The sequence below is a fragment of the Otolemur garnettii genome, unplaced genomic scaffold, assembly GCF_000181295.1.
Source record: "Otolemur garnettii isolate 467f Iridium unplaced genomic scaffold, OtoGar3 scaffold00156, whole genome shotgun sequence".
NCBI lineage: Eukaryota > Metazoa > Chordata > Mammalia > Primates > Galagidae > Otolemur > Otolemur garnettii.
The window spans coordinates 2839877-2852142 of record NW_003852551.1 but is presented as its reverse complement, the minus strand read 5'-3'; the positions used below and the strand labels follow the sequence as shown (position 1 = coordinate 2852142).

At 45.5% G+C, this 12266-nt stretch overlaps 1 protein-coding gene across 2 annotated transcripts in view; it reads right to left on the bottom strand.

The window, feature by feature from the left end:
* The window catches only part of ARID1A (AT-rich interaction domain 1A), a 105023-nt gene extending 92777 nt beyond the window's left edge, over positions 1-12246 (bottom strand). The window contains exon 1 of one of the 2 annotated variants that reach the window (XM_012811432.2): positions 11068-12246. In XM_012811432.2, coding sequence (XP_012666886.2) covers positions 11068-12195 — 1128 coding nt within the window. In that variant the 5' untranslated portion in view covers positions 12196-12246. The remainder of the gene's footprint in view (positions 1-11067) is intronic. The other variant, XM_023519083.1, reaches the window with a different exon arrangement.
* Between the last annotated feature and the right edge of the window lie 20 nt (positions 12247-12266).

Below are 12266 nucleotides of genomic sequence, written 5' to 3'. Positions count from 1 at the left end.
AGTGCCATGGTGTCACAGCTCACAGCAACCTCCAACTCTTGGGCTTAAGTGATTCTCTTGCCTCAGCCTCCCAAGTAGCTGGGACTACAGGCGCTTCGCATAGTGCCCAGCTATTATTTTGTTGTTGTTGTTGCAGTTGTTATTGTTGTTTTAGCTGGCCCGGCTGGGTTCTAACCTGCAAGCCTCGGTGTATGTGGCTGGCGCCCTACCCACTGAGCTATGAGCGCTGCCCACAATGCAAATTTCTTATTCTTTCTCAATTTCTTTGTGTATAAAGTGAGAGGAATAATAATAGATCCCACCTTCTATGGAGTTTTGAAGATTAAATGAAGTAATTTGCAGTAGGGACCAAGCATAGTGCTTAGCACATAGTAAGTGCTCAAATGCACAGTAGCTATTGTTAATATTCACCTCCAGCTTACCAACATTTGAAAGTCAGAATCCTGGTGAGGATTCCTGACCCAGGACAATACTATGTAAAACTATAGAACTGTTCCCCAAACGCTTTATAATACAGTTCTCTTTGGCAGCCTATATTCATAAACAATCAAAATGTTAGAAAATCGGAGACTAAAAGAAGATTATCCAAAACTGAATTACCAAGAGTTTTACACTCTTGAACTAATGCTGGACCAATCTGTGAACTCTGTCACCTTAGGACCACAAAAGAATGAGCAAAGGGCAAGAGAAAAAGACATATATGCCAGAGAAGATATAATAATAAAGCATCAACTTATTCCCAGCATTTCTGTGCAGGTGACTTGTTCTCTAAGGACACCAGAAAGCTACAAGGTCTACTCCAGAGAGGGGAAATAATCACTAGGCAAGAAGAGCCCAAAGACATTGTGTTTGCTCCAAAAGGTAGCATCAGCCTGATGTAGCCTTTAATCTTCTACCACATGGGTGAAACTGTACTTTCCTTAAAGTCAAAGTATACCAGATTTGAGTCAGTTGGAGTAAACAGCTGGACCCAAATGCACTCATGCCTGGCAAGCACGTTGTGACCTCAAGGAAAACAGGAGACAAAAGTAAAAACACCAACCACACAGAAAATGTTTTTCTAAACGACTGATTACCTTACCAACCACCCAAACTTCTCTGCTGCTGTCATACTGGAGCTAGATCTTGGGGGAAACGTAAGTTACTTTTAACAGAGATTCCTATAAACAAGCAAGCTGAAAGCTAACAAGTTTAAGAGAGAAAAGCATACAAAAATCTTGGCTGCTGGTGATGAGCCACAGAAAATCATGAACATTCCAGTGCCAAGGGAGGAGGAAGTCTAATATCCAACATTGCAGACTTGGGAACAGAGAAGCAACAAAGCCATAAGGAAGCCCAAATGCAAAAGAGACAAAAAAGGCACATGGCACATTTCCCCTTCACATGGGTGGCAATTCAAGCAATCCTTGGGCCTGCAGAGCCCTTAGCCCCATACCCAAAGCCCCTCAGTATTTAATATCAACATAACTTCCCGGAGGGTGACAAAAATCTGTCCTGGATTACTGGGTGATTTCTAATATGTACCATAACCAATACTAAATCAACATTTTAGGGATCAAATTTCCTACTCTGCAGCATGTTGGAATGCATTCTTGGCATTAGACTTCTTCCTATTCCAGTCCACCCTTAGAAAATCCAGAAGCCACTGGAAAATAAAGACTCAACCTGTCCCAAGACAATATTCCAGCTATGTGTAAGTGACTAACAAAAACAAATAGAAGTTCACTCATATGTCCCTTCAAATTCAGTAAAAAACTAATTTCATCCATTTAAAGGGCAATGTCTCTGACTACTCAAGACAGGTGAGTCAGTGTTCACCCTAATTTGGATTCCTCTACAACCTGGAATTGGCTAAGTTCATCTCAAACCCCTAATCATCTAATTCAGGGCAGATTAACTATTGTGTCCAATTCTGAGTTTGTAAAATGCCAAAATGACAGGTTCAAGACCTGAGCAAGAGCAAGACCCCATCTCTAAAAATAGCGAAGTGTTGGGGTGGGCGCCTATAGTCCCAGCTACTCAGGAGGCTGAGACAAAAGGATCTCTTGAGCCCAAGAGTTTGAAGTTACTGTGAGCTATGACAAGGCATATGCTGTGACAAAGCAAAAAAGAAGTTGGGAGCAATATTCCTTTTCTTTTTCTTTTTTTGAGACTCACTTTTGAGTCTCACTTTGCCACCCTCAGTAGATTCACAGCTCACAGCAATCTCCAGCTCTTAGGCTTAGGCAATTCTCTTGTCTCAGCCTCCTGAGTAGCTGGGACTACAGGCGGGAGCAATATTTCTAAGCCAGAATGTGTGTTCAAGACTCCATACTTCTTTTCTAAAAGTAGAATATAAACGTCTTAACAAAATAACTAAGAAAATGACATGAAGGCTATGTTAACCAGTTTGATGAAAATATTTCAAATTGTATATGAAAACACCACACTGTACCCCTCGATTGCATTAATGTACACAGCTATGATTTAATTTAAAAAAAAAAAAAAGGCTCCATACTTCTATACTGGAGCAACGTAATCCATCCTTCTCTTCCAGGTAGAAGCACTGGGATAACATGGCACTGGACACCCTATATACCCTCAGCTATTAAGCATCCACTGATGGCCCTTGACAAGTGCCAAACCCAAACACACATGGACCAGTAGGTAAAGAGAAATCCAAATCACTACATTTCAGAGACTTCATAGGAAATAAGCATGTGTTTGCAGCTTTATGAGCTTCTTGCCCATAGCCAATCTAATAAAAAATGACATTAAAGGGCATTTCTATGAACAGATAGGCAAACTGCCTATGTGCAGGCCTGTCCAACCCATCAATCTTAAATAAGGTCTAATCCAAGCAACTCAGATTGAACACAGCTCCCAGCTTTTCAGAAATAACAGAAGCCAAAGAGTCCCAACAGATACTTTATGAAACTGTTTTGTTTAAAAAAAGGTCAGCTAACTCTGCCAAAAAAGAAAAAACCCAAGGCTAGGCACGATGGCTCACGCCTGTAATCTTAGCTCTCTGGGAGGGCAAGGTGGGTGGATCGCCTGAGCTCACAAGTTCAAGACCAGCCTGAGCCAGAGCAAGACATCATCTCCAAAAATAGATGGGCGCTGTGGTAGGCACCTGTAGTCTCAGCTACTCAGGAGGCTGAGGCAAGAGAATTGCTTTAGCCCAAGAGTTTGAGATTGTTGTGAGCTGTGACGCCACAGCACTCTACTAAGGGCGACAAAGTGAGACTGTCAGAGGGGAGGGGAAGGGAGGGGAAGGGAGGGGAAAGGAGAGGAGATCAGATCCAGGCTCACCAACCAAGGTGAACCACCATCACTGTCTACAGCACTCTGAAGGTGACATGACCTTCCAAACCCAAAATTCCTGCAGAAGAGCCCCTGAACTACCTAAGAACTTAGCAGGTTGTACCAAAAGACCTACATGGCCACAGAAAACACTAAGACCCTGGAACAACTCTTTTTCAAGAAATTTTATGGTTCAGAGTCCAAATTCTCAAAGTCACTAGAACCCTGAGACAACTATAGGTCTAGGGATGAATGTACAATTCAGATTCTAAAAAGCCCAGGTATCTAAGAGTACCATTATGAAAAGGCAACCTAACATTTCCCCTTCTGTTTTGTTTTTCTGAGATAGAGTCTCACTTTGTCACCCTGGGTAGAGTGCTATGGCATCATAGCTCACAGCAACCTCAAACTCTTGGGCTCAAAGTGATCCTCTTGCCTCAGCCTCCCAAGTAGCTGGGACTACAGGCACACGCCACCATGCTCAGCTAATTTTTCTTTAGTTTTTCTTTCCTTTTCTGGTTCTTTTTTTTTAAGTAGCAATATGAGTCTTGCTCTTATCCAGGCTAGCCCTGAACTCAAGCAATCCTGCCTTGGCCTCCCCATAGTGCTAAGATAAAAAAACATACTTTTAAACTCTGGTCTAAAAAACACTTCTTGTGAAGAAAACTTCTATCAAATCAGTAAATTTGACTTTGAAGAGACTTTGAAAAGGTAAATCTGGTTACTTCACAGGGTTATCAAAGTAGAGTACCATAGACGAATAGCTAAAATATTCATAGATTCTTCTACTCCTTCCATAAAAAGAACGTGCCACTGAAGGAACCCAGATATTCTGTAAACCTAAAATGGCAATTTCAAAACAAAGATTCTGGCCAGGTATGGTAGCTTACACCTGTAATCCTAGCATTCTGGGAGGCCCAGGGTAGAATATCCTTTGAGCTCAATAGTTCAAGACCAGCCTGAGGTCCAGCGCACATAGCACAGTGGTTACGACACTGGCCACATACACTGAGCTGGAGGGTTTGAACTCAGCCCGGGCCAGCTAAACAATGACAACTGCAACAACAACAACAAAAATAGCTGGGTGTTTTGGCAGGTGCCTGTAGTTCCAGCTACTTGGGAGGCTGAGGCAAAAGAATTGCTTACACCCAAGAGTTTGAGGTTGCTATGAGCTGTGACACCACAGCACTCTACTAAGGGTGACGTAATGAGACTCCGTCTCAAAAAAAAAAAAAAAAAAGGCCAGCCTGAGCAAGAAACCCCATCTGTATCAAAAATAGAAAAATTAACCAGCATTGTGGTATGCCACCTATAGTTCCAGGTACTAGAAAAGCTAAGGTAGAAGGATCACTTGAGTCCAGAAGTTTGAGGTTGCAGTGAGCTATGATGCCACTGTACCTTACCCAGGGTGACAGAGTAAAACTCTATCTCAAGAAGGAAAAAAAAGGGCAAATCCTGTGGCTCAGTGAGTAGGGCACTGGCCCCATATAACGAGGGTGGCGGGTTCGAACCTGGCCCTGGCCAAACTGCAACAACAAAACAAATAGCCGCATGTTGTGGCGGGTGCTTATAGTCCCAACTATTCAGGAGGCTGAGGCAAGAGAATCGCCGAAGCCCAAGAGCTGGAGGCTGCTGTGAGCTGTGACACCAGGGCACTCTACCGAGGGCAACAAAGTAAGATTCTGCCTCTAAAAAAAAAAAAAAAGATTCTAAATACATAACCCTTCAAACAAGATTTAGTTAGTCCCCTAACATTTGAACTTTATACTGACTACTGACCCAGAACAGGGGTTAAGGATATTAATTTTAGTATATATGTAAGTGATACAACAAAGTCCAATAGAAACTACATAAATAAACCTCGCCCTTGGGTAGTGGTTTATATTCCCCAGAGCAACAGCAAAACAGAGGCTGAGGATGATACTGAAGTTGCACTATCTTTTTTCTGCTTTCTGGTATTCCAAAAATGCAAACCCAACCCAAAATATATCTCACCGAACTACAAACCCTTTCTGAAGGAGCAAGGCTTTAAAACTCAAAGTCTCATAAACCAGGCTTTTGGAGCATACTTACCTTACTATTGAGACTCAAAACCTTCGTTCCAAGCTTCTGCTTATTTTCACTATGAAATTGCAATTGATTTTTAACAGGGCGCCACATGCCAGGGAGCCAGGGCCACAGAGGCTTCCCTGCCAGGGCAGCATCTTTCCACTTTAAATCTTTTTTAGATCACTTCTTCTTATCTCCACACTCCCTGCCCCCCAGCACTATCATCTTCCTTATCCACAAGTCTTTTTCACCAATGTTATTTTACTTCACCACATGTAGAGACTAGCATTATCTTTGCTCTAAAACTGTTTATTAATTTGCCTGTCAAACATTCTATAGAGCCGTTTACATCTTACTACACAGAAGCCTCCTGGGTACATATTGACAGCTCAGCAAGTATTTACACAAAGCTCTGAAACATTTAGTTCCTTTAGAGATGAAGAAGATGCTGTGTCAAGCAGAGAATTACCAAACACCTTTCCCTCTACCTTTTTCCTTCCTTTATAAAGAGAAACTTCATTCTAGCTCACCTCTAATATGCTTAAATTATACTTCAAAACTACTAAGCCAGAGAGGAAAGAATGGAAACTCAGTGTGCTAAAAAAGAAAAAGAATAGCATTTCCAGGACTATGTGCAAACCACACCACGTAGTTCTTAAAAACAGGGGTATGAGAAGACGAACAGGCTGGATGCAGTGGCTCACACCTGTAATCCTAGCTCTCTGGGAGGCTTGAGGTGGGTAGACTGCTTGAGCTCAGGAGTTCCAGACCAGCCTGAGCAAGAGCTAGACCCTGTCTCTTAAAAATAGTCAGATGTTGTGGCAGGTACCTATAATCCCAACTACTGGGAGGCTGAAGCAAGAAGATCACTTGAGCCCAAGAGTTTGAGGTTGCTGTGAGCTATGATGCCATGACACTTTACCGAGGGTGAAAAAAATCAGACTCTATCTAAAAAAAAAGGGGAGGGGGAAGAAAAGACAAATACACCAACAAAATTGACCCTCAAACACTTTTCCTCTTCCAGTCCCAGGAACTTTTCCTCCTTCTCAGCAAAACTTACAGGGCAAGTCCAGGCACTCAGATTACAACCAACTGCCCAAACCAGACCTAGACTTGCCCAAACACCAAAGGAGTCTAGAGAGCTTAATGCTACCTCTCAACTTCCCTACCCTCCCCCCAAAAAGAAGTAGAGTGTTAACATTAAATTTATGAATATCCACTCCTCACCCCACCCTGCCCTTACCCTCCCAAGTGTAAAGCCTCTTGGGGATCTTGAAGCAAATATTTTTCCTGTCTTGCTTTAATGAAGTCTGCCTAACTTTTCAATTACTGTTTAGTGTTTTAAAACCACCAGCCAGGTGGCATGACTAATGACAAACAGATTAAGTATTGAGGCAACAGTCTGATAGAGCTTTTTCTGTAAAGGTCCACAGACCACTGTGGCAACCAACTGTTCAGAGTTTGTTCCTGTGAATCCTCAGGAGAAAACAGCCTTAATCTTTAAGCCCAAGAGAAGAAAGATAGTCTCAAAACCCCTGATAAATGAACAGGAAGAAGCGACCCTCATAATAAGCCAGTTATCGAAGTATAGATGAATATGTAGCATCAGAGTGAGAAGTTCATGCAGATCACCAACTTCACTGATGAAGAGAATATGAAAAACAGAAGGCAGATGACTTGCCCAATGTAACACAGCTTAATGTGGAGCTGCACGTGGAATCTAAACTTGTTCCCTCCTCCTCCTCTTGTAATAATTCCTGTGCTCTTTACCCTTCTATCACTATGCAACACACGATTCAGTGTACATCAGTAATGATAATGACCTATCCAAACAAAGAAAAAGCTACAAGGAATCAGAATTCCATTTCAGGGACCCAGGTATCACAGTTCACTGGCAAGAAAGAACTAATCAGTGCCAACTATTTTGAATACCATATTTTAATCATATTTGCATGCTTTAGTTGCTTCTAAATTTTGAGATTTAAAGTCGATCAGTAAACCTTTTGAGGGGTCAGAACAGGAAAGGGCTCTGCCTTTTATTTTGTTACGCTATTCCTACATTTTTAAAAAAGTTCACTAACCTCACTGCAAAAGGTGTATAGGAGTCACATTCTACAGGAGTCAATCCAACATAAGAATGTATCAAGTAATCCAAGCCATTTTGTTATAGCAGACACTGCTTGTCATGATTACTCTGCGTCACACAAAAAGGAAAGAACCTAAAAAGTCCTCACAGGATCCCATATACAAGAAGCCAATCCTCATTCTGGCTGGTGTCTCTTCTCACACCACCATCTCAACCCCATCATCCCCAGTCCTCTCATGAACAGCAGAGAAACATGAAACCCCCACAACTAAAGTGCCATCTCAGTGTGGTTTTCCTGATCCCTCCTACTTGAGAGAGCTCCAAGAGTCCTGTATTTCAGCCAGCCCAGAATTTCTGCCAGTAGGCATCCCCATAATAAATCCAGGATTCCTATATCTGTTTCCCAGGAGTCGGAAATATCATTTGATATTTCCATAGCAGAAACAGCCAAACTTCTACAGTAAAATCCAACTTAATCCTGGACTACTTATTGTATTTCATTTTTTACCTTGATAAACTGGCACTATTCTGAAGGTATAACCACCAAAAGCATCCCAAGTAAAAAGCCTTACATCAAATTCAAGTGCTTAGGTAACCCAAAACTATTTCATCAGTACCAGGATCCAACACCTTGAGGCACAATACTACTTATGAAAAGGAATAAAGGAAAAGTGTGTTTGCTGCAATTTTCTCAGCTCCTGTGAAAAAGACATAACCACAATACCTATCTTTATTTCATAAACTTAAAAGTCAAATGAGAACATTAGTACCTTAGCTGTGTTAAGTCTCCACAACATACCCTTAATCTAAGATTGGGTCAGGGAAAGAAGGTGGCAAAGCAGTCTGGGAAGAGGTTTATCCTCAAGTAGCAAAGAGAAATTCACAACAAAGTCTATGCACGTGAAATGCTGCTACATACCTGAGGAAGCCCACAAAACTAGAAGTGGCACTGTTTCTTCCACATAAATGCTAACCAACCCATTCCCTGGGTCTCCAGGGAATAGGCAACTGAACTGAAATTATATAGCAATCTATGTTGTACTAAGTACTAGGTCTAGTGATATTAACGGAGATCAGAAAATTCATCCAAAGGCAGCACAAAAAGGCTTCTAAACAGGAACTGTATCTATTTTACCATCATTTACCCAGTACAGAACATAGTACCTAGCACAAAGAAAATGCTCAATAATGTAATGACTGGAAAACATAAATCAATGTGGCAAAAGTTGGTTTTCTGTGTTTTTCTTTAAAGTATGCCTAAGTATACCCAAACCATTAGGATTCAAATCAATTTTGCTTTTGAATGAGGCTTTACTTACCCCAAATTATTGACTCTAATAGTTTTCAGCAAAAACAAAACAAAACAGGGAATTAAGGAGAAGGAGGTATAGATTATAGAATGACCCAGAGACGAAAGGGCGACCAATATCAGAACAGAACTTGGACTGGGGGAAAAAAAGAAAAAGAAAAGAAAAAAAGAATGTTGTCTTCTAAAACAATTTTTTTTTTCTCCCAACACTAGAAAAACAATCTAACATTCCCCTACTTCCTGCTAAGGTGCAGAACATCATGGAAGATGGGGAATCAGGTACAGAGCTCTAAGCTTATCATCTAATACTGCTATTTTCAAAATTCCCAGCTCAATGGAAGAGTAGAGAAGTAGATCTAGGATGAAGAGGAATACAGCTAATTAGTCCATCTAAGTGAACAAAATCTTCTCCTGGCACAAAGGTACAACTGTTACAGGGGAAGGGGGCTGTGTGATCAGAGCTTTGCTCTTCTTTGAAAACATACATGACTGGACAGAATACCCAATATTCCTGACCAAAGTACTGAAGACAGTGCATAATGAAGAGGGACAAAAAGCAAACAAAATAGAACAGAATGTTCAAAAAGGTAACACAAAAGTTACAATTTCTAAGCAAATCCCAAGTGTCCTTCTAAGTAGTATCTTTATATTTTTGAAAGACAGAAAAAAATGGAACACACATTAAAATGCAAAGAAAAGTGGCCAATCTCTATTACAAAGCTCTAAAATGACTGATGACAAAACAGAAAACTAGCCTTTTTTACATTCCAGGAAAAACAATAAATTTCACCAAATCAAGCCTCTGGGAGAAAGATGAGAAAGTTTCTCAAGACTCTGAAAGGCATCAGCTTCCTTTTAAATTAAGCTGCTATTCCAAAGTTCAATTAACAAAAGAAAGTGTTAACAAGATTCAACATGCAAACAAAGAGTGAGGCCAACCTTCCTTAAAACAGAGCACTTGAACCCAATATGAAATTCCCTCAGAAAGCTCTGGTTCTTTAAAAAAAAAAGAAAGAAAGAAAGAAAGAAACAAACAAACAAAGAAAAGAAAAACAAAAACGTTCTCTCCTCCATAAAGATCTCCACATTTGCCACTCAATAAAAGCCCAGTAAAATAATTTCAATTCTGAAAAACGAACAGTGTCAAAATTACTCAAGACAAATGCATCTTCAGAGCCATCAAAGAAGTCATTTATACCATCAGGAAAGTCACAAAACCAAAACAAACAGCAAACCCATTGTAGAGAAAAAAATTCAGCTACTGTTCTGACAACACAGAATCCATTTCAGGCTGCCTAAAACATAACAAGCAAAATAAATCCAAGGTACAAGCAAAATGCCATTGCCTCCTCTTTTGTTTCGGGCACAATGTAACAAGGGCAGCCTGTCTGGGGCTCTGCTCCTGCTGATACAGTATTGCTGCTTAAACCTGCCTCCTCAAGGTCACAGCCAATTTCAACTCTGGAATAAAAGGCAGATAGTGGCAGCGATGGTTTGGGTTATCACTGGCAGAAAAGCAGAGTGTAAAAGTTTATGAGCTCATCAGGATTGTTGTACCATTACATCAGAGGCAATTATAAATGGCCAAGAGCAGGAGATGGGGAGCCAATCAGATCACAGATAGGATGTCAACCTAAGACCAACTGTCTCCTGGCTTTGACAGAAGGATTTTACCTCCATAATTCAAATCCCAAACCAAAGCAATCTGCACTTACTACTCCAATCACTCAGCTGTTTACCAGCACTTCCAGGGAGAAGCCCAGGCCACAGGGCCAGAGAAGCCCAAGACAGGAGATGGCCAGGGCTGCCCTGGGTGAACCACAGCCGGCCTCTAGCTGCCCCCAAACAGGTCCCTACCCTCCCTCGAGGTCCCCCAGGCTCGAGGGGCCCCTCCTTTAAAGCACAGACGGGGGGCGGCCTAGGGGAAGGCAAAGGGACAGAGAGGAGCGGCAAGTGAGCAAAGAAATGTTCACTCAACTCCCAGGTTCCTACCACTGCTTATCCCCTACCTAAACCCCCAGCACCCCCCCACCCTGGGCCTGGCCCTTTCCCGCACACACTGGCCTGCACCCCCCAGAAGACCCCTGGAGTTCGAAGGGGCCAGGGGAGAGGGAGAAGAGGTGCAGACACCTCTGGGAAAGCCCGACACAAAGGCTGAAAGAGGGAAGGAGAGGAAGGCAGACAGGCAGCCATTTTAAGAGAGAAGAGCCAGACAATGGCAGCTCCCCAGCATTGGGGGCCCGGGACTGAGGGGAGCCCACGGCTGTGGCCCACTCCCCGCAGCCACCACCCACCCCCAAGACCACACTCGTCACAGCCCCCTCCCCACTCGACTGTGTACCTGAGGAGTCCGGGCGAGCGGCTGCCCCCCGCCGCCGCTGCTCCCGGGGCTCATGGGCGCGTGGTGGCTCCTTTGTTGGGCCCCTCCCGAAACGGCCGCCGCCGCCGCTGCCGCCGCAGCCCCCCAACACTGCGAGGCCATGTCCGCCGGGCCTTTGGCTGCGCCCCCGTCCTGGGGCCCGCCGCCGTAGTCGCCCCCGGGGTAGCCCTGGTAGCCCCGGGCCGAGCTGGGCGACGTGAGCAGTTGGTTGAGGGTGGGGGTGGCGGTAGGCTGGGGGGTTCCCCCGCCGGCCGCTGAGGGGCCGCCTCCCCCCATGGCCCCGAAGCGCTGCTGAGCGAAGGACGAAGACGACGAGGAGGCGGAGGCGCTGGAGGAGGGAGGCGGCTTGGAGCCGGCGGCCGCCGCTGCGCTGGAGCCCGGAGTGCCACCTCTCGGGGAGCTCAGCGCGTAGGCCTGGGGGGGCGGGGGGTAGGCGCTGCGGTTAGGGTAGTAGGAGTTGTACTGGTGGTTGGGGAAGCCGTGGTCGTGCGAGTTCTGCTGGGGCCCCGCGTAGGGCTCCAGGCCCCCGCCGCCGCCGCCGCTCTGCAGCGCTGCCAGGCCAGGGCTTTGTTGTCCGCCATGTTGTTGGTGGAAGACGGCGGCCGCCGCGGCGGCGACCGCAGACGGGCTCCGGCCGTAGGGCTGCCCGAAGCCGTACGCTGGGGGCGGCAAGGCGGCCGCGGCTGAGTGAGGTGGCGCCCCCACCCCATCGCTGCTGCCGCCACCGCCGCCGCCGGGCGGCTCCGTGAGGTTATTGTTCAGGGCGGGCCTAGGGCCCGCGTTCCCGTTCGAGTTCTTCAGGTCCGGCTCCGCGCCGGGCCCGCCGCTGCTGCCGGCTCCGCCGCCGCCACCCCCATTGCTCTCGGCCCCGTCCTGCAGCTCCTTTCCCAGCGGCTGAGGCGGCCCCACGGAGGGGCCCTCGCTTTCCTGCCCGGCGGCTGCCTTCATTTCCCCGCGCTCGGCCGCTGCTGCCGCCGCCTCGCCCCCCGCCTCCTCCCGCTGCTGCTGCTCGGCTTTCTTCAGCTCCGAGGGCGGCGGCGGCGGGTTGCCCAAGCTGCTGGCGGCGGCGGGGGCGACCTGCGCGGCCATGATCCCCGCTGTCTCGTCCGCGGAGAGACCCGGCCCTGTCTTCGTCTTCTCCCCCCCTCCCACCCCGCCCC